This window comes from Lipotes vexillifer, unplaced genomic scaffold, assembly GCF_000442215.2.
Source record: "Lipotes vexillifer unplaced genomic scaffold, Lipotes_vexillifer_v1.1 scaffold916, whole genome shotgun sequence".
Taxonomy (NCBI): domain Eukaryota; kingdom Metazoa; phylum Chordata; class Mammalia; order Artiodactyla; family Lipotidae; genus Lipotes; species Lipotes vexillifer.
In genome coordinates, this window is record NW_006798383.1 from 2,632,960 (window position 1) to 2,654,374 (window position 21,415).

The 21,415-nt window shown below is 41.4% G+C and overlaps 1 protein-coding gene and 1 non-coding gene across 4 annotated transcripts in view; one reads left to right on the forward strand and one right to left on the reverse strand.

Moving 5' to 3' along the window:
- Window positions 1–299: 299 nt before the first annotated feature.
- GBF1 (golgi brefeldin A resistant guanine nucleotide exchange factor 1) overlaps window positions 300–21,415 on the forward strand; it is a 123,297-nt gene continuing 102,181 nt past the window's right edge. For 2 of the 3 annotated variants that reach the window (XM_007470396.1, XM_007470397.1), the window contains exons 1-2: window positions 13,351–13,446; window positions 14,944–15,010. In XM_007470396.1, the coding sequence (XP_007470458.1) occupies window positions 13,351–13,446; window positions 14,944–15,010 (163 nt within the window). Of the gene's footprint in view, window positions 347–13,340; window positions 13,447–14,943; window positions 15,011–21,415 lie in introns of those variants that run through there. The other variant, XM_007470398.1, reaches the window with a different exon arrangement.
- On the reverse strand, window positions 8,804–8,875 carry TRNAE-UUC (transfer RNA glutamic acid (anticodon UUC)). The gene has a single exon. It is a non-coding gene; the product is annotated as a tRNA-Glu (tRNA).

Genomic DNA, 21,415 nt, shown 5'->3' on the forward strand with positions numbered 1-21,415 from the left:
CAATTGGATTGCTGGAATGCCACTTTTCACGATGCAAACCTATGATTGGCTGTGCGCGGCAGGGCTCGCGCAGTGACCAGGCAGCGGGCTAGACTGAGGCTAGTTACCACGTCAGTGAGCTGACAGGGAAGGTAGCCGGCTCCGCCGCCCGTTCTGGCCGACTCTTCCTGACCGACTCTGCGGGCCTTGACTTCGGCCTCAACTCCCAGAAACGGGCTTCTTCCCTGCTCCCATCTGCCACCAGAGCCGGGAGAGCCGCTCGGAGACGCCTTCGGGGCCCGGGCTGGACATGAGCAGCGGCTGCCGGTCCTGGGACTAGGCCCCGCCATTTTGGATCCGCTGACAGGTCAGCGAAGTCTCTTCTTAGAGTTCCAGTGTCGTGAAGGCCGCCCTGACATAGCGAGAGGGAATAAGAGGAGGAGGGCCCTTAAACTGAATGAGCCGGGGTGGGTTAAGGCCGCAGGGGCAGGAACGAGACGAGGGAGAGATTGCTGTGGGAGGGAACTGGGAGAGGTGTAGGGGGCAAAGGTCAGGCCCCTGCCGCCGGAGGGACGACTTCAACTCTGGCTTTTCAACCCTTGCGGGTACCGGAATCCTCCCTGTGTTTCCAGGCTTAACCTAGCTTTCAGTTTCTCTCTTCTGGAGCTTTTTGCATCCTAAAGACTCCAGTCCTCAGAAGCTGAAAGCAAATCTGAAGAGTATTGTATCTACTTTTCAGGGTTGATTTTTAGACCTTAGATATGAGAGTCTCTCCAGATTTTGTGCAGCGCCCACTTCTGTGTGACTGCCTCATTAATTCAGCTGAACTGCTTCATTAATGATGATGAACTAATGCAACCTAGACCAGGTAGTGAGAAAAGGTGTGGAAGGACTGAGGCCAGCCTCCTGGGGACCTGGGCTAAGAGAAGGCTTTCCTTTTATGGGGCTGCTCACTTGCCAGTCTGGGACTGTATGTAAACACTGGACTTATCTTCTGAGCCTGTTTTTTCTTTTACACAATCTTTTATATTGTGAAATATTCTCTTCTGGTGTATGTTCTTGGTTGGCATTTCCTCCCCAGGTCTTCACTTGGCCTAAGGAGATGAAGTTCAGTCACAAGGAAGCCACTCTATTATGACATACTTGGACGAGAGCAGAGAGGGATTTGAATACCTGTGAAGTTGGTACTTTGGCTTGTTATTTTTAGTGGGTAAGAAGAGTCATGAGAGGTGTTCAGTCAAATAAAAAGTGGTAGGGTCAGGGCTGCAGAGTGAATGATGGAACATAACCCCAAAGAGTGTAGTTTATGGCACTATGATGATCTTTGATAAACTGCTGTATTGTAAAAATATAAAAGTCCCTCAAGGGTAAAGAATGCCTTTAAAAATGAGGAAGAATGTAGGTACAGTGTCTTTTAATACATGACATAGAAATTTGTATGCCTTTAAATTAGGTACACAAGGCACTCCTCTGAGTCCTGTGGAGGATGCAAATGGAAAGGTCCATTTGGGGATTGCTCTGTTCAGTTTATGCGTTTCTTAAAAGCAGTAGCAACGTATGTGCACCAGTCTAGCTAGAGCATGTCAACCTAAATGCTTTTCAGCATATAGTGGACACTCAATAAGTGTTATCTGTGCCTATTTATTTTATTTTTGGCTGCACTGGGTCTTTATTGCTGCGCGTGGGCTTTTCTCTAGTTGTGGCGAGCGGGGGCTACTCTTCGTTGCGGTGCGCGGGCTTCTCATTGCGGTGGCTTCTCTTGCTGTGGAGCACAGGCTCTAGGTTCACAGGCTTCAGTAGTTGCGGCACGTGGGCTCAGTAGTTGTGGCTCGTGGGCTGTAGAGTGCAGCCTCAGTAGTTGTGGCGCACGGGCTTAGTTGCTCCGCAGCATGTGGGATCTTCCTGGACCAGAGCTTGAACCCGTGTCCCCTGCATTGGCAGGCAGACTCTTTACCACTGCACCACCAGGAAAGCCCCCCTAGGATTAGTTTTAGTATGTGATCCAGACTTGTGGCCTGATTCTAGCCCTGGCAGTCAGGACTTTTGCATGGTGAAGTAGTAATAAGGAGGATCAAAACCTTATTGTGTTAGAAGGGAAAACTATCTAGGTTCTAGAGTGACTAAACTCTGCTCTCCTGAAATTGTGTGTGTGTGCGCGCGCGCACGTTGGTAGGGGAGATAGCATCGTTTATATTGGTTTTTTTTAAATTGGGGTATAGTTGCTCTACAGTGTTGTGTTAGTTTCTGCTGTAGGAAGTGAATCAGCTGTATTTATATATTATGTATACATATATCCCCTCCTTCTTCGGCCTCCCTCCCACACCCCCATCCCACCCATCTAGGTCAAGACAGAGCACCCAGCTGAGCTCCCTGCACTGTATAGCAGGTTCCCACTAGCTATCTCTTTTACACATGGTAGTACATATATGTCAATCCCAATCTCCCAATTCATCCCACCCCCCTTCCCCCACCCCGTGTCCACACATTCGTTCTCTACATCTGTGTCTTTATTCCTGCCTTGCAAATAGGTTCATCTGTACCATTTTTCTAGATTCCACATATATGTGTTAATATACGATATTTATTTTTCTCTTTCTGACTTAGTTCACTCTGTATGATAGTCTCTAGATTCATCCATGTCTCTGCAAATGACCCAATTTTGTTCCTTTTTATGGCTGAGTAATATTCCATTGTATATATGTACCACATCTTCTTTATCCATTCATCTGTTTATGGACATTTAGGTTGCTGTATTGATACTTATTGATTTAAAATAAATGGGATGGGACTTCCCTGGTGGTGCAGTGGTTGAGAATCCGCCTGCCAGTGCAGGGGACACAGGTTTGATCCCTAGTCCAGGAAGATCCCACATGCTGTGGAGCGGCTAAGCCCATGGGCCACAACTGCTGAGCCTGCGCTGTACAGCACGCAAGCCACAGTTGCTGAGCCCATGCGCCACAACTACTGAAGCCTGCACAGTCTAGGGCCTGTGTGCCGCAACTACTGAGCCTGAGTGCTGCAACTAATGAAGCCCGTGTGCCTAGAGCCTGTGCTCCGTAACAAGAGAGGCCACACAAGGGGCCTGTGCACCACAACAAAGAGTAGCCTCTGCTAGCCGCAACTAGAGAGAGCCCGTGCGCAGCATCGAAGACCCAACACAGCCATAAATAAATAAATAAATAGGAAAGTAAGTAAATAAATAAAATAAGTGAGGTGGAAATGGTATAGGAAGCTGTTTGCATTTTAACTTGCTGATCTATATTGTAGAATTTCCAAAAAAGTAATTTAGAATGGCTAATGAAATGACCTAGTCACCTCAGGAAGTATCCAGGTTTGATGGGTCTGCCTTTCTCATCTGAGTTGATATGCCCTGTTGAACCCTGTTGAGTTGATAATGCTTTGCATAATAGGCAGTCTAGTCCTTGGGTTGATAGTGTGACCAGTTCAGCATCTTTTCATTTGGGCCTGGAGGTTAAGTCAGGCAACGAGATTTTACCATTTCTTACTTTAAAAAGTCATTTTCTGGATAGGAATAGTTCTTTACTCCCAGCCCCCATCCCAGAAAATTTGTTTTTCCTTCAAGACTTGTATTTGAGCTTCTTTTTTTTTTTTTTTTTTTTCGCTTCTTTTTAACGCTTTTTTTCGCGGAGCACAGGCTCCGGACATGCAGGCCCAGCGGCCATGGTTCACGGGCCCAGCCGCTCTGAGGCATGTGGGATCTTCCCGGACCGGGGCACGAACCTGCATTCCCTGCATCGGCAGGCAGACTCTCAACCACCGCGCCACCAGGGAAGCCCTCAGCTTTTTAAAGGTGGTGGTAGACAGTATGTTCTAACCTTGACATTGATGCTCATTGGCACAGTCGGAACTCAGGTTGTAGGCATATCTCCTCATGAGTAGCTGGGCACCAATCCCAGTTGAACTCAAAGTTCTCAGAGTTACACTACTAGTTCACTTCCCCCTGTTCTAGAAGGCAGAATGACTGCTACTTTTAGATTATAACTTCATTGATAGGGTACTTAGACTGGCTAGTGTGAGCAGCTGGAGAGGAAAAAGACCCTCCAATGAGGGTCTCCTTTTACAATGAGGAGACCCATTGTATTTATACAGTACTCACTGGAAGGATCAGCCTAGTCTTTTTACACCACTTCTATTGATTGATCACAGTCTGTCCCTGTGGTTCAAGGTGACTAATTAGAGTGATTCTGCAGTTGGGGTAATTGTGGAGTTGAGTTGAAGGGAGAAAGGGAGGTTCATTTTATCTCTGGCTGGAAGAGCTTTGTAAATGTAATTGGCAGGTGTTTAGTTTTTATTGTACCTCTTTTTCTGTATTTCAGTATGTTCCACAGCAGTTGTTTAATTAAATGAAAATGTAATAGGGCACTGTGGTGATTTGGGGCCCCAGTTGCAGTGGATGTGATCATGGAAGTAATGATTTGTTGCCATCATGTAAATAAAGCAGGGATTACAAGCTCAAATGCCTGAGTATCAGGCAGGTAATGTAAATGAGGGAAGTGAGCCAGGAGGGAATGTATTAGGATGTAGTGGCGACTGTAGTGTACTGGAATGTGGGCACAGTATGACCATTCTTCCTATTTTTCAAGAGAAACTGAGAATTCAGATCATTGTGTTTTAAACTGTTGGCAACTAGTTAAATTATTTAAAAACCTTTTACAGGAGGAAAAATGTATGTCTGTGGACTAGATTCTGCCTGATGACAGTGGAGGATGACCCCTGTTATACAAAACGGGCAGGCCTTATGAGACTTAATCACTGCAATCCTCTGCGTATAATCATACAGACTCACTTTTTTTTCCTTTTTATTTATTTATTTATTTATTTTTGGCTGCGTTGGGTCTTTGTTGCTGCATGCGGGCTTTCTCTAGTTGCGGCGAGCGGGAGGCTACTCTATGTTGCAGTGTGCGGGCTTCTCATTGCGGAGTATGGGCTCTAGGTGCACGGGCTTCAGTAGTTGTGGCATGCAGGCTCAGTAGTTGTGGCTTGCGGACTCTAGAGCACAGGCTCAGTAGTTGTGGTGCACGGGCTTAGTTGCTCCGTGCCATGTGGGATCTTCCTGGACCAGGGCTTGAACTTGTGTCCACTGCATTGGCAGGCGGATTCTTAACCACTGCACCACCAGGGAAGCCCGCAGGCAGATTCTTAACCACTGTGCCACCAGGGAAGTCCTCCAGACTCACTTTTTTTTTTTTTTAAAGAATGATATGGGGGGGTTCTTTTTATTTATTTATTTATTTATTTATTTATTTGGCCATGTTGGATCTTAGTTGCAGCACGCAGGATCTTTCGTTGCGGCGTGCAGGCTCTTCGCTGTGTGCAGGCTTCTCTCTAGTTTTGGCATGTAGGCTGCAGAGTGCACACACTCAGTAGTTGCAGTGCACGGGCTCTCTAATTGTGGCGCATGGGCTCTCCAGTTGTGGCACACAGTTCTAGAGCACACGGGCTTAGTTGCCCCACAGCATGTGGGATCTTAGTTCCCCGACCAGGAATCGAACCCATGTTCCCTGCATTGGAAGGCAGATTCTTAACCACTGGGCCGTGAGGGAAGTCCCCAGGCTCACTTTTTTTAAAAAATAGATTTATTTATTTATTTATGGCTGATTCGGGTCTTCATTGCTGCCCCCGGGCTTTCTCTAGTTGCAGCGAGCGGGGGCTACTCTTCTTTGCAGTGCGTGGGCTTCTCATTGCAGTGGCCTCTCTTGTTGCGGAGCACGGGCTCTAGGCACGCGGGCTTCAATAGTTGCGGTGCATGGGCTCAGTAGTTGTGGCTCGTGGGCTCTAGAGCATAGGCTAAGTAGTTGTGGCACACGGGCTTAGTTGCTCCGCGGCATGTGGGATCTTTCTGGACCAGGGCTTGAACCCGTGTCCCCTGCATTGGCAGGCGGATTCTTAACCACTGCGCCACCAGGGAAGCCCACCGGGCTCACTTTTTAATCTTTGTCGTACTCTGCCAACTTTCACCATTAGTTGTCATTTTGGGTGCCCTGAGTGGTTAAAAGATGAGTGGGGGAAAGAAGTCTTGTTTCATTTTTCATCTCCAAGCTGGCAGAAGGGGCATCTTGAGCAACTTTGAGCTTATCTCAGTAGCTCACCTTGCATATAATTCTTGGGATAACCTCAGAATATCCATAGAGGGAGGAGGGGGAATGGCAGAGCTGAGGTACACTGGTCACCTGATTATCAGGTTGGGAGGATTTTCCAGTTGTATCCTGTCAGGGCACCAGCTTTTTTCTTGGTTTGATTTTCTCTTACCTCCACCCTTTGAGTAAATTTCTTGAGTCCAGCAAGTTGTTTACTAGTTTAGTAATTTGGGGTCACTCTTAACAAAACACAGAACTATGGTGCGTTCCTTGGCTAGCTCTGGAAACCTTAAAAACTCTGTGTCTCTGGTGCTTCTCTGGGATGTTTGAGAGATCGAGTGAAAATAAACCTCAGAAGGGCCAGCTGATGGTTGTTCAGCCCCCTGGTACCGTCTGCCCTCTCAGAAAGCCCATCAGGGTTTTCGTGGTTTACGTAGCTCTGTATTAGACATCAAAGCGCCATGAAAAAGAAAAAAAACCTGAGTCTTTGCCTTTGGAGAATCTAATTTCTAATTGAATAAGAACAACTTTTAAGCAATGAAGAAAAAAAATAACTTAATGGTCTACTAGTAATCTATTTAGAACCAAAGAAAATAAGACACATATATACATATGGGAAGAACGGACAATTACATAAAGAATTGTATATTTCACAGAAGAAATGTGAACATGCAAATAGCATATGAGGAGACTTCAGGAAGATACATGTGAAAACAGAAGCATTATGATTTGACTGGTGGATAAATGTGGGTTCCTTTTGTCCATAGAGTGCCTAATATGGAAGATTTGTAACTTCTAGTACAGAAACAAACATGGGATACAGAAAGAAGGTTTGCCTGCCTGGCTTAGAGTCCTTGTCTTCTATGAAGTAATTGTTCTCACAAGAGGTGGATGTGAGCTGTACCAATACTGAAGAGTCAGTCTTGATATTCTTTCAGTTATTCATTTGTTCATTCCGTATTTATCATTTTTCTTACTATATGTTAGGCATTGAGGATAAAAAGGTGATAAATTATGGTCTCTTTCTGAGATGCTCATAGACTCATGGGAGAGAGAGATTAAATAAATAATTATAAATGAGTATAAGATATGTTTAAATAGAGGTATGTACTGTGCCATGGGGTGACAAAAAAGGAGTACTAATACTCTCTGGGGGAGTGGGTTAGCTAGGGAAGACTTAACAGAGCAGGCATTATCATAATAACAGCCAACCTTTTTGGGGGTTTTAATATTCCTAATAGCATGCCAGGCCTTACAACAAATGGGTGAAGAGGTACTATCTCCATTGTGCAATGCAGAACTGTAAACTGGGAATCAGAGAGGCTAAGAAACTTGGCTAAGATCATATAGGTAATAACAGTCAGGAATACCACTGTGGTATTCTGATTCTCTCGTTGACTTTTGGATGGAATGAGTAAGGGTTAGGGTTTATACAGCATATAAGGGACATCAGTGTCCCCAACGCAGCTTAAAAACCGAACATTACCAAAACTGGGGCAGCGGGTATGCCCTTCCCTATTAGTCACGTCTCCCCTCCCCTTAGCTAACTGTTGTAAATTTTTTTGTTCATTTCCCTGGGGTATGGTCTTAGAGGTGGAATTGCTGAGGTATAGCATATAAACTTCTTCAACTTTGCAAGATAATGCCAAATTGTTGTCCAAATGAGTTGTATCAGTTTACAGACTTAACAGCCACTTGGTCTTTATTTTTACCAACTTTTGGTATTGTCAAATTAAAATTTTGTGCTATTTTGGAGGTGTAAAATGGTTTCTCATTAATAATCTTATTTTGTAATTTTATTGAGTATTAATGAAGCTCATAATCTTTTCGTATATATATTTACTGTTTGTATTTTCCTTATTCTGTGAAATGCCTGTTCATGTCTGTTGCCAGTTTTGGGGAGGGTTTATATGTCTATCCTTATAGTTTTGTAGCAGTTATATTATGGATATTGCTTCTTTTTTTTTTTAATTTTTATTGGATTACAGTTGCTTTACTATACTGTTAGTTTCTACTGTACAGCAAAGTGAATTAGCTATACGTATACATATATCCCCTCTTTTTTTGGATTTCCTTCCCATTTAGGTCACCACAGAGCATTGATAGAGTTCTCTGTACTATATAGTAGGTTCTCAGAAGTTATCTATTTGATACATAGTATCAATAGTGTATATATGTCAATCCCAATCTCCCAGCTCATCCCCCCACCCCCACCCCCAGCCCCTTTCCCCCTTGGTATCCATACGTTTTTTTCTCTATGTCTGTGTCTCTATTTCTGCTTTGTAAATAAGATCGTCTATACCATTTTTTTTCAGATTCCACATATATGTGTTAATATACGATATTTGTTTTTCTCTTTCTGACTTACTTCACTCTGTATGACAGTCTCTAGGTCCATCCATGTCTCTACAAATGACCCAATTTCGTTCCGTTTTATGGCTGAGTAATATTCCGTTGTATATATATACCACATCTTCTTTATCCATTCTTCTTTGCTTCTTTATTATATGTTACATATATTTTCTCCCAGTTTGTGATTTATCTTTTCCTCTTTTTTATGGTGTCTTTTGAGTAAATGTCTTTAATTTTAACATGGTTTAATTTACCAGTTTTTTTTATGGGTTCTGCTTTTTGTTTCCTATTTAGGTACGTCTCCCCTATGCTGAGATTATAAAAATATTCTCATATATTTTTTTGGCCACGCCACATGGCTTGTGGGATCTCATTTCCCCAGCCAGGGATTTAACCTGAGCCATGGCAGTGAAAGTGCTAAATCCTAACCACTAGACCACCAGGGAACACCCTCTTATATTCTAAAAGTTTTCAGGTTTTGCTTTTTTACATTTAAGTCTTTAACTCATTCTAAAGAGAATTTTTGGTATTCCATGAAGGATCCAATTTATTGTTTCTGTTTCTCCTGCTTTTGTTTAGATCTAGAGGGAGTTGCCAGTTGCAGAATGCTGCAAAGCACCATTGTAATCCTATAGGCCCAGCTTTAAACAGATCGTGCTTTCAAAGAATACATGTTGCTCACAGTCTCTGAGCAGATAAGCCACTAGCTTATTTGGCTGGGGGATATTCGTTGGTGTGTATTTGGTCATTCCTTCTCATATTATTTCTGATAAAAGGTAAACCTTAAGTTCTTTTCTACCATACCCGTGTGGTCTCTGCCGGCCTTTGTGACCTTATGGCAAGGGGTTCTAGGCCATTGGCTACGAGACAGCAAGTGCTTCATTGGAGCTTCCCATTTGAGCATCAAGGACAAATTCCCTTGGGAGATTCTTGGGTGAGGAGACATGCTCAGAGGCTTGGAGGGAGATTAGGCCACTCTGCATAGTCCTTGAAAATAATTCCTCTTTATTCCTGAGATGTTTCTTTTTTACTAAGAAACCTAAGACAATGATTTTTTGCTTAGATCTTTGCTATCTTAGAAAATTGTTAGCTTTTGATGCCTAATGAATTTTGATTGTTAGGTTGATTATTTCAGTTGGTATCCCAGTTCAAAATTTATTTCCTCCAGAAAGCCTTCCAAATAGCATGTAGATCCTATTAGATCTCAGTTAAGTCCTGTTGACACTTCTGTTTGCAATTTGTAGTGCAGTGTTGTTGTTATTTACTTGTTGCTGTGTTGTTCTCAGTATAGGTGTTTTCTCTCATTCTCTTAGTTCTTTAAAAGAGAAATTAAACGGACTTCCCCGGTGGTCCAGTGGTTAAGACTCTGCACTTCCACTGCAGGGGGCGCGGGTTTGATCCCTGGTTGGGAAACTAAGATCCCACATGCCGCGCAGCACGGCCAAAAAAAAAAAGAGAGAAATTAAATATTCTTATTTTATAGTGGCCCCCTCCAGGCCCCCCAAAATATTTTTTACAATGATAGGTAGTCTGTATATGTACTATATATATTGAAAGCCCTCCATGATATGCTCCCTCTGCAACTTGCTTTTCTAGCTTTACATGCTATTATTCTCCTAGGAATAATGTTCCAACAAGTCTGGAATAATCATGACCCCCTAAATACATATTGCATTTTCCTACCAATAAGCCTTTACTCTTGCCATTCTCTCCTTGTGTTTTTGACTGTTTGAATCCTGTCTTTCATTTGCCTTTCCAGGGCCCTCTGCCAGAAATAATTTTCTTTGCTTCACTACTGTGACACTGTGTATCACTTATGTATTGGAGATATGTATGGGTTTGTGTGTAGATGTATGTGTTTAATCTACTAGATTATAAATTTCTTGTGGGTGTGTAGGGACAATTCTGTATGACTCTGTCTAGCATTTTGCTTAGCATGTGCTAAGTAATATCTGGTTGACTGAAATAAATGTTTGTTAGTTAATTAACTTTGATTGCTGCTCTTAATCATTTATACATGGAATAATACAACTACTTTTCTGTAGCGCCTACTCATTAAAAAAATCCATTGATTAAAATTTAAAAATAGGTAATATATGTATGTGACATAGAATTCAAAAAGTACAAAAGAATATGCAGAGAAAAATAAGTCTTCCTTTCACCACTGTTCCCCAGTTCCTTTCTCTGGAGGCAACCTCTGTTAGGAGTTTCTTTCTTTTTTTAAAAAAAAATTAATTAATTAATTTTTGGCTGCGTTGGGTCTTCATTGCTGCACGGGCTTTCTCTAGTTGCAGTGAGCGGGGGCTACTCTTCGTTGCGGTGCGCGGGCTTCTCATTGTGGTGGCTTCTCTTGCTGCGGAACACAGGCTCTAGGCATGCGGGCTTCAGTAGTTGTGGCATGCGGCTCAGTAATTGTGGCGCACGGGCTTAGTTGCTCCATGGCATGTGGGATCTTTCCAGACAAGGGCTCGAACCCGCCCTGCAATGTGTCCCCTGCAATGGTAGGTGGACTCCCAACCTCTGCGCCACCAGGGAAGCCCCTGATACTTTATTTTTGAATTTGTTTATCTTTCTTCTACTTCTTGGTTCTCCTTTTCATTGTGGTATGTTCTCATCATTGAATCTTATCTATTAATTGAAGAGAACATTGTTGTGTGTCTAGAGCATTTAGTCTTCTGAGAGTAACCTAGTTGTTTCTTTAAATTGTCTTTAAAATGAGTGTTGTCTTTTGTTGGGTTCCCTTGTGGATTGGGAGAGGTGTTATGGGCCTGGACAAAATTTGTATCAGTTCTTTTTTCCTTTATCATAGTGGTTTTCATTCTTCTCACTTTCTTGTGTAAAAAATATGCAAATAGAGCTACTTGCACGGTGCTTTTTTTCCCTCCATATCTCTGGCTCAGTTTTCTTTTAGATCCTGCTGATCTCTATAAATGCCTCAAGGGCAGAAATTATATCTCATTTCTTTCATAATTATTAATTTTTAATTATATTGATGGTACAGTAATATGTTCTCCTTGTAAAAAATTAAAACATAGATAAGGCTAAGTATCCTCTGATTACACCCTGATTTCATAGTACCTTCTCTAGAGATGACTATGATTGTTGAGTTTGGGGTACATCTGCCCAGACCTTTTATTCTGTGTTTATATATCTCTCTATATGCCTGTACAAAATACATTAAGTATACTTAACAACATAGACGACTCACAAACATAATGTTTCAAGGGAAAAGGGCAAATTGCAGAAGAATACATACAAAATGATATTAATTATACAAAATATAAAAATATGCAGAATGATACATATTGTCTAGAGATACATATCAACGAAGTAAAAGTATAAAGCAACATAAAAGTTTAATAAACATCAGATTAAGAGTAGTGGGACCAGGGCTTCTCTGGTGGCGCAGTGGTTAAGAATCCGCCTGCCAATGCAGGGGACACAGGTTCAAGCCCTGGTCCGGGAAGATCCCACATGCTGCAGAGCAACTAAGCCTGTGCTCCACAACTATTGAGCCTGCGCTCTAGAGCCCGCGAGCCGCAACTACTGAGCCTGAGTGCCACAACTACTGAAGCTCGTGTGCCTAGAGCCCATGCTCTGCAACAAGAGAAGCCACCCAATGAGAAGCCCGCATGCCACAACGAAGAGTAGGCCCCACTCGCCGCAACTAGAGAAAAGCCCGTGTGCAGCGGCAAAGACCCAATGCAGCCAAAAATAATAAATAAATAAATAAGTAAATAAATTTATAAAAAAAAGAATAGTGGGACCTATAGATGAAAGAGAGAAGGATGTGATTAGGGAGGACACACAGAGACTTCAGTTGTACTGTTCTTAATCTGGATACTGGTTGTTATATTCTCTTTATATCTTACTGTATGTTAAATACGGTATATTTTTGAAAACAAAAATCTAGTATTTTATGTAAGGTGGGTTGGTTGGTTGGTTTTTACATAGTTGGCAACATACAGTCATGCATTACAATTTTTTTTTTTCATTCCACAGTATGCCTGAAGCTCTTTCCATGTCTTATTTGCTTTGTATCCTTAGCACTCTGAAAGATGCCTTATGCATAGTAGGTGCTTATTAGGTAAATATTTTTGGAATTCCTTTCCTTACTCTGTTAGCCTTACTGTTTTAATTTTCCTTGAGCCTGATATAAGTGTTTGTCTAACTGTATGTCTCCCCTACCCTGCTTTCTATCCCGTTCGTTTTTAAAAATTTTGTCTTTTCTCAGGAGGATTTCTAAACAATGGGAAGTGATTAGGTTGACTTTACATGTTCCTAGGGTTTTCTCAATGCCAAGAAGAGTCTACCTTACAGTCTGCTTATTAGCGATTTCCTGCTATAAGCAAGTGAACTTGATTTTTCAGAACTTTTCAAAGGTTGCATCACTGCCACTGTTCAATTTTCTGGAGCTGACTTGGCAGAATGGATGCAGTCTATAAATTGACATTGTAACTGTGGTTCCAAACCAGGGCTATTTTTCTAACAGCCTTCATTCTTTTCTTTTAACTTAAACCTTCATTATTTATTGAGTTGATAAAAAAGGAAGAACAAAAGGAAGATCTGAAATATTTCTTTAACAAACTAGCAACATGGATGTATCTGCATATCTATATGATTCGTAGGAGAGATTTGGGGGACAGTTGACTTTGAAGAATTTGACATGCTTGTTAGAGATTGTTGAGGTGCCTTTGAAAAGTTTCTGGTGTGATGCTTTTTCAGGTATATCTTGAACTTGCAGAGGCCTCTAGAAGAGCCAGGTAGTTGGATTCATAACATAAGAAGGGCTGAAATCTTGGTACTGAAAAGTTAAATCGTAGTTCTGACCTTATCAGGTACTGATTTAAGCATGGGTGTGCTCTTGGATAACCAAATATTAACTAACTTTTCTCTTCACTGTTGCAGTAGGTTTGCCAGGATGGTGGATAAAAATATTTACATCATTCAAGGGGAAATTAGCATTGTGGTTGGGGCCATCAAACGAAATGCGCGATGGAGCACCCATACTCCACTGGTAAGTGGGCAGTGGGTAGAGAACCTGGTCACTGAGTTGCTGTAGGGGATCTGGTGCGTGGTTAAAACAGTAATCAATTTCCTGGTAATAATGATAATAGTAGGAATTCAGCGTTTTTCAGAAGGGTTTCAAGGACCGTTTTGTTTTATTTCAACTAGAGTCAAATTTTTAAGCTGTGTTTTTTTCTCTGGAAGCCAAGAGATGATACCATTTTTCTTCTAGCTGTTTTCATAAACAACTTAAGCTAACACTTGGGATCTCTTTAATATGCCTAAAAATGTCAGAAAGATTCCTTATCTTCTAATTCCCAAGAACTATAATTAGCTATCAAATTCATTTCAGTTAGTTTAGTTATTGATACATGGAGTATGGCTTGCTAATGGTACTCCTTGGGAATTCAGCAACTTTTCTTATATAGAGCAGACCATATCTTGCCAATCAGATGAGTACGATTACCTGTTGTAAAGCTGACTTTCTTTATTGCATTTGTATGTTCAAGGATATTTTTTGTACAGTCGTGTAAGACAGTTTTTGGTACAATTGTAAAATCAAGTTTAGACATTTCCAACTTGGTGAATATGTATATGTGTGTTTAGAAATTTCTTATGTTCATTTATAAAAGTGGATTGTATTAGAAGTACGAGTGGAGTTGGGAATGTCTTAGAAATGAATATGTGTGATTATGATGACTATGAAGAAAGAGAAAAGATAGAATAATACATACATCTTAGTCTGTATGTCTCAGTCTGTTTGGGATGCTCTAACCAAACCAAATGCCAAAGACTGGGTAGCTTATAAACAACAGATTTTTTTTTTTGTTTAAACAACAGATATTTATTTCTGGGGGCTGGAAGTTCAAGATTAGGATGTCAGCATGCTCGGGTGAGGGACTTCTTCTGGGTCTCAGACTTCTCATCGTATCCTCACGTGGTAGAAGGGCAAGGGAGCACTCTTGGGCCTCTTGTATAAAGGACATTAATTCCATTCATGAGGAATCTGCCCTCATGACCTAATCACCCACCTTAGGATTTCAACGTAGAAGTTCTTTTTTTTTTTTGTGGCCGTGCCATGTGGCATGTGGGATCTTAGTTCCCCAACCAGGGATCAAACCCGCGCCCCCTGAAGTGGAAGCACAGAGTCTTAACCACTGGGAAGTCGCCAGGGAAGTCCCAACGTAGAAGTTTTGAGGGGACACAAACATTCAGACCATAGCACATATAAAGGACCTAGCAATCTATGGTAGCTTGAGTGCTATGGTCATGGTGTAGATTAAGCTTAGTATTTCAGGATGTACTGTTTTAGGTAAGCCCGGAGTACTTCTATGAGATAAGAGATTAGGGAACTGGAAAAATGAACTATAGCTAACTTTCTTTTCTTCAGAAGGAAAACTGAATTTTCTGGTTGGCTTCAGAGAAAGAGCTCTTGATCTGTCCTTTATTTCCTCTTTCCTCTTGGCCTGATAATGAATTTTTTTTTTTTTTAATTTATGTGTTACAGGATGAAGAACGGGATCCTCTGCTGCATAGTTTCAGTCATCTAAAGGAGGTTTTAAACAGTGTAACAGGTAAGTGTGATTTATTGCAGGGATGGGCAGACTTTTTCTGTAAAAGACTATATAATAAATATTTTAGGCTTTTCAGGCTGTAGCAGCTGTGCAACTACTCAACTCTGCCATTGTAGCTCAAATGCAGACTCAGATAATACTTAAATGAATGAGTGATAAATAAAATTTTCTTTCAAAAAACAGGCTGCAAGCCAGCTTTGGCCCACGGGTGTAGTTTGCTCTGGTTTACTTTATTGCTGATCCTTCCTAGAGTTTCTAGTGGAGTGTCCCATTTTAGTGGGGAATCAGCATTCATACAATTATAAACTTCTTTCATTGCTTGAGTTATAAATAAGTTATTTTTGGCTATTTTTTGGTTTTGTTTTGTTTTGCTTTAACTACTTTCTTTCTCTAACTTATGTATTCTGTAAGATAGGAAGTGGGTGGCACAAGTGAAGTTTTTAATACTTGTAGCAAAACCCTTTTCTTACAGAAAATCATTGTTGGTTTTAGGGCCTTAGCTCTCTGTAATGCAGATCTTTTAGTCTTCTCTTGTTCCCAGAATCTTTTGTGTCACACACTCTGCCCCTGTTTTCCTAATCATAATTATGTTACATAATATTCATGTGTTTAGAATTTTCAAAACCACTTTCACATTTATTACTCTATTGAACTTTTTTTCACTTATTTATTTATTTATTTTTTGCATGGGGAACTTCATTTTTTCTTCTAGTTTCATTGAGATGTAATTGACATACAGCACTGTGTAAGTTTAAGGTGTACATATGCTTTGACTTACATTATGAAATGATTACCACAGTAAGTTTAGTGAACATCTATCATCTCACATAGATTCAAAATTAAAGAAATAGAAAAAAATTTTTTTCCTTGTGATGTAAAACTCTTGGGATTTACTCTCTTAACAACTTTCGTATATAACATACAGGTGTTAATTATATTTATAATGTTGTACATTACATTCCTAGTACTTATTTATCTTATAACTGGAAGTTTGTACCTTTTGGCTGCTTTCATCCAGTTCCTCCTTCCCCCACCCCCTGCCTCTGGTAATCACAAATGTGACCTCTTTTTCTGTGAGTTGTTTGTTTTTGAAATAGAATTGACCTATAATACTATATTAGTTCCTGTTATACAACATTGTGATTTGATATTTCTGTACATTTCAAAATGATCACCATGGTAAGTCTAGTTACCATACCTTATTGAACTTTTACACAACCCTGCTGGGGAGGCATGTTAGATATTGTCCCCTTTTTATGAGTGAAGTTGAAGCCCAGAGGTATTTTAAGTGATTTAGCTGAGGTCACACTGATCGTAAGAAGCAGAGTCAAAACTCCATCAGAGTTTCCGTCAGAATTCAGGCCCCTGATGCTTGGTTTAGTGCCCTGTTCTGCATTGCTTCTGTTCTTACAGTTAGAGGAGAAGGTACACAGGAAATGCCTTATATTATGTATAAAAACATGCCAAGGGAGGAGGCAAGTCTCAACACTTCAGGTTTTTCAAGGGGTTAGGTATATGTAGACCTAAAGGGAAAGCCTCCGAGCCGTGTTCCTCTGTTGACTATAAAGGGCTTTTGCAGTGTATAACCCTGGAATGGTTTTAGCTAGTAACATATCTAAGACCACAAATGAAATAGTTTTTAAAGCTTTTGCAAATTAAATAAATAATAAACGAACAAATAAATTTTTCCTTTCGTGAGAAATGTATCAATAGGAGAATATCTGGAGAAAAATTCCTTTTTACTTTCCTAAACATGGGCAGAAGTTATCTAAGGATTCCCTACATGTTTCTTTTTTTTTCTTTTTTCTTTTTTTTTTTTTTTGCGTTATGCGGGCCTCTCACTGTTGTGGCCTCTCCCATTGCAGAGCACAGGCTTTGGACGCGCAGGCTCAGCGGCCATGGCTCACGGGCCCAACTGCTCCGCGGCATGTGGGATCTTCCTGGACCGGGGCACGAACCTGTGTCCCCTGCATTGGCAGGCGGACTCTCAACCACTGTGCCACCAGGGAAGCCCCTACATGTTTCTTAAAAGGAGCAAATTCTACTCAGTTAAAAAGTGTTGGCAGTATTAGCCAAGAACAATCAAGTAGTATAGAGGTGGTGGTTGTTAGCTGGTTAGCAGGGCTAATGCAACTAGGTGGCATGTTCCCATTTTATGGCCTGTACTGTAAGTGATTTGGCTGCTTTAGAAAGTTGGTGGCTTGCACAGATTTTTTTTTTTAATCGAAGTATGGTTGATTTACAATGTTGTGTTAATTTCTGCTGTACAGCAAAGTGACTCACATGTATACATTCTTTTTCATATTCTTTTCCATTATGGTTTATCCCAGGATACTGAATATAGTTCCCTGTGCTATACAGTAGGACTTTGATGTTCATCCATTTTATATGTAATAGTTTGCATCTACTAACTCCAAACTCCCACTCCATCTCTCCCCTCACCCCACACCCCAGAACCACAAGTCTGTTCTGTGAGTCTGTTTCTGCTTCTTAGGTAGGTTAATTTGTGTCATATTTTAGACTCCACATACAAGTGATATCATATGGTATTTGTCTTTCTCTTTCTGACTTCACTTAGTATGATAATCTCTAGTTGCATCCATGCTGCTGCCAGATCTTTTCAGCTTTTCAGATAAAGCGTACACATCCCAATTAAAAAGAAAACGTAGTGAGTAGATATTTACAACTCTTTTTGGTGGGTCAGAGTTCAGAGTATTGTCTTTCTAAGAGAGTTAAGGGGATTAAACAAGTTAATACATTTGGAAACTTGGCAAGCATTTTATAGACAGCTAGGAATTGTTGTTATGAGTGGCTGGGACACCTTAAAATGGCTGAGGTCAGACTGGAGTAGTCTTGTAGGCTTTTTGGGCACGCTGCAGACCTTGAGGAGCTGAGGTGGTGCTGCTATCCTGACAGAGCCACATTTCCTACTTGCCATCCAATCCATATCCCACACTTGTTTTCTCCATTCTGACATATCCTAAGACTTCAGTTCAGATACTGTATCTGTGGTGAATAGTGCAGTCCAGGATTTGGAGTCTAGACCATCTAAGAGCTACCAAAGTTGAGTCTGCTGCCTAATTTTCTTACGTCTTTGGGTTAGGAATCCAGATTATCTTCTGCTTGAAACTATTAAAACCAGAATGCACTGAGGAGCCAGTTCTGTCAGTGGTACTAGGAACATAGCTGGGTTCCAACAAGGTTGCCAGGCTTTCCCTCAGAGCAAGGAAGAAGGTTGTAGTATTTTCCAGGGGCCAACAGCTGTGGCAGATGTTGAAATGGTACCTGCCAAGGTTGTCCCGTTGTTCTTGGGTTTTAGCATATTACCTGCCTGAGAAAATAACAGAGTGGATCCAAAATAGAGCATTTCATGGTCTTCTGATTTGTTCTACCCCCCACATAGTGCTGGCTTCCAGGAACAGGTTTATGGGTCAACTGCCCCTGTGGTCCTGGACTCTGCAATCCATGACCAATTTCTTGTTTCTTTTACCAAAACAAACAGATTTTTCTGATTGGCAGTGTCAGGAGGACTGCTTTCTTGGAAGCCTGTTAACAGTTGGAGGCTGGGAAAGGGTTTTGAACTTGGAGAGAGAGACTGAAGGGACTGCCTGTGCTATGTGACTGGGAATGTTGTACCACTTAGTTTGGAGGAAGTATGGCAGGAATTCTAAGACTATTCAGTTTAACTCATGAAAATGACTTGGGCTTGGTCTCTTTTTACAAAGGCTTTCTATTTGCACTTTTCTAGGTTGTTTGCTGGCTGGGTTGGTTAAGAATATTACTAACGGAAATAGGTGGTTCATTGGACATTGTCAGTCAACCTAAATGATTTTGTCTCTTTTCTTGTAAGCAGCCAGAGAATCTTTTACCGACATTAGCGCTACCTACTCCTCCAGGAACATTATCTGAGCATTGTGAAGGAAATAAGTCCACTGTCTCTAGTAAGTTTAGCAAGTTCATATCAGTTATTCTCACAGATATGTCTCTGGACTACATTTGCAGTCAGTATTTGCCTAAAATGCATGACAACTGGATGCTCTGTAACATCTAGAGTAATAGAATATTCTAATACCAAATCTAAAGAGAGGGTTGCACTTGGAAGGTATGGAGTGCCTAAGAGCAAAGTTTGCATATTGGTACTTTGGATAAAGCCATAGCTCACCACCAGTGAGACTTGACTGCTGCCCCTCATTTGGTCTTTCAGTTCTCTTGGGAATCCTTTAGGAGGTTATTCTGAAGGAGTTAAAGCAGATGTGTGGTTGCCAGGAGCTGGGAGTGGGCATGGGGAGTAACTGCTAATGGTTATAGGGTTTCCTTTTGGGGTGATGAAAATGTTCTGGAATTAGATAATGATGATGGTTGTACAGCTTTGTGAATATACTAGAAACCATTGAAGTGTATACTTTAGAAGGGTGAGTTTTATGGCGTACGAATTGTATCTTAATTTTTAAAAATAGCAGATGTACACTGGAAAAGTAATGGGATTTGCCAGTTCTTTCTCAAGGCTCAGAGCCATGAAGGGAAGCCTCTGACTATAGTTGCTGCTGTTCTTTGAACCCATTGCCCAGCAAAGGCAGCATAAGGCTCTGTTCAGCCTCCTAGCCCAGTTTGTCCTTTTATGTCTCTCTCATTAACTCAAGAAGCACATGGCTTTTATATTTAAATTTATTCAAGCTGTAATCTTTGACATTTGAGTTAGCTTTTAGTACAGTTTTGCATTTATAGTAATATATATTATGTATTTTCTCTATCCCCAAAGAATCCATTTTAATCTTTTCCGGATGCAAATTTCAGGCTCTCTTGTCCCATCTCCCCTCTCTTGCTCTCTTTCCCCTCCCCCAACGGAGTGTGTTTGATCAGGTGTGGCAGGAATATCCACTGTCAAGCTGCGCCCTTTATATTAGTCAATATTATCCTTCTCCCCCCTTCCCTGTCTGTCTGCCCCTTTGGGCTTTCCCAGTTGATTTATAATTTTGGAATTCTCATCGGAGTCTGTAATACAGTTTGTTCATTATTTAACCAAAACCTGTTTAATGAGCAGAGAGAGGCAATGTAAATGTTAGGCATGTTGCAGTGATGTACCTTTGTGCTTCTCAAAGCGGGTGGGTAGTTAACTCTGTGCTGCCTGCAGGGCTGGGTTGTCCTGGCCTTAGGGGCAGAAGGACCAATGCCTCTCCCTTGCATCTGCCCAAGCCCTACCATGGGCTTAGATTCCAAAGACACATTTCCTTTTATCCTTTTAGAGATCTTGTTGGGGCTCTTGCTTATTGGAGTTATCTCCAATCTCACAGTTAGACTGGGTGGTAAGATCTGTGGCATGGGATAGGGGGATGAAAGGGAAAGTGAAATATTAGGATACTTGATACTGCTCTTGGTTTTAGGTCTGTGGAGAGTAGACAGTTTATTTTTATTTTTTTAGCCGCACAGCATGGGATGTGAGATCTTAGTTCCCCAACCGGGGATCACACCCGTGCCCCCTGCCATGGAAGCATGGAGTCTTAAACATTGGACCGCCAGGGAAGTCCCCCCAGAGTAGACAGTTTAGAAGAATACTTCTAGCCAGCATTGTCTCTGGTCTTTGATCTCTTTGTTCCCAGATTAGGCAAGTCCTTGCAAGCCTTAGTACCCTTCATTCAGTATAACTTCATGGACAAGGCTCTAGTCAGTTGTGATTTGTGGTGTTTGGCTGTGGTCATTTGCCTCCAGATTGAGGCTGCCTTTGTCCTTGGTCTTCAAACTTAGATCATTACAAAGAGATTCTTTTCCAGAAAATTTTTGTTTTAAAGCACAGAGAGAAGAACAGTCTAAAAGTATCACAACCAGAATCTTCTCTTAAGGAATCACCTGTTAATGACTATAAAGCCTTTAAAGCCCTTTAAGGCCGGCTTGAGGAAGACCTCTTAGTGGTGTGTGTCAGGGGTGGTGGTGGTGGGGAGGGTAGTGAGTTTGCCTTTGGAGATATAACCCCTGGCTGGCCTTTTTAATTCTGAGGACCTATGGGGTTTGGGGGTATTTAGCATAAGACTGATATGGTCTTGAGGCTCAGTATAAGCACCTGTATTAACTATGGAACTGTTGTAGCTGCTTGGACCTTTTCTTTCTGAGATTCACCAAGTTTTGGATTTCTTCTGGGTCTAGCTTGTTGAATTGCTTCTAACCAATATTTATTGAATATCTGCTATGTGCTAGACATTTTGCTTAGGCACTTAGGTACTGGATCTGTAATGGTAAACAAACTTCCTACCCTCATAACCACTGGTTTTTAAGACTAGTGGCTCTAGCTGACCATTCCAAGGCTAACCTTTGTAGCCTCTACTCTGTGCCATATGGTTCCCTATCAGGTATGGAATAGGTGAGAGTGAATGAGAAAAATCTATTGCCATCTTTTCTTACTCCCACTCTTTC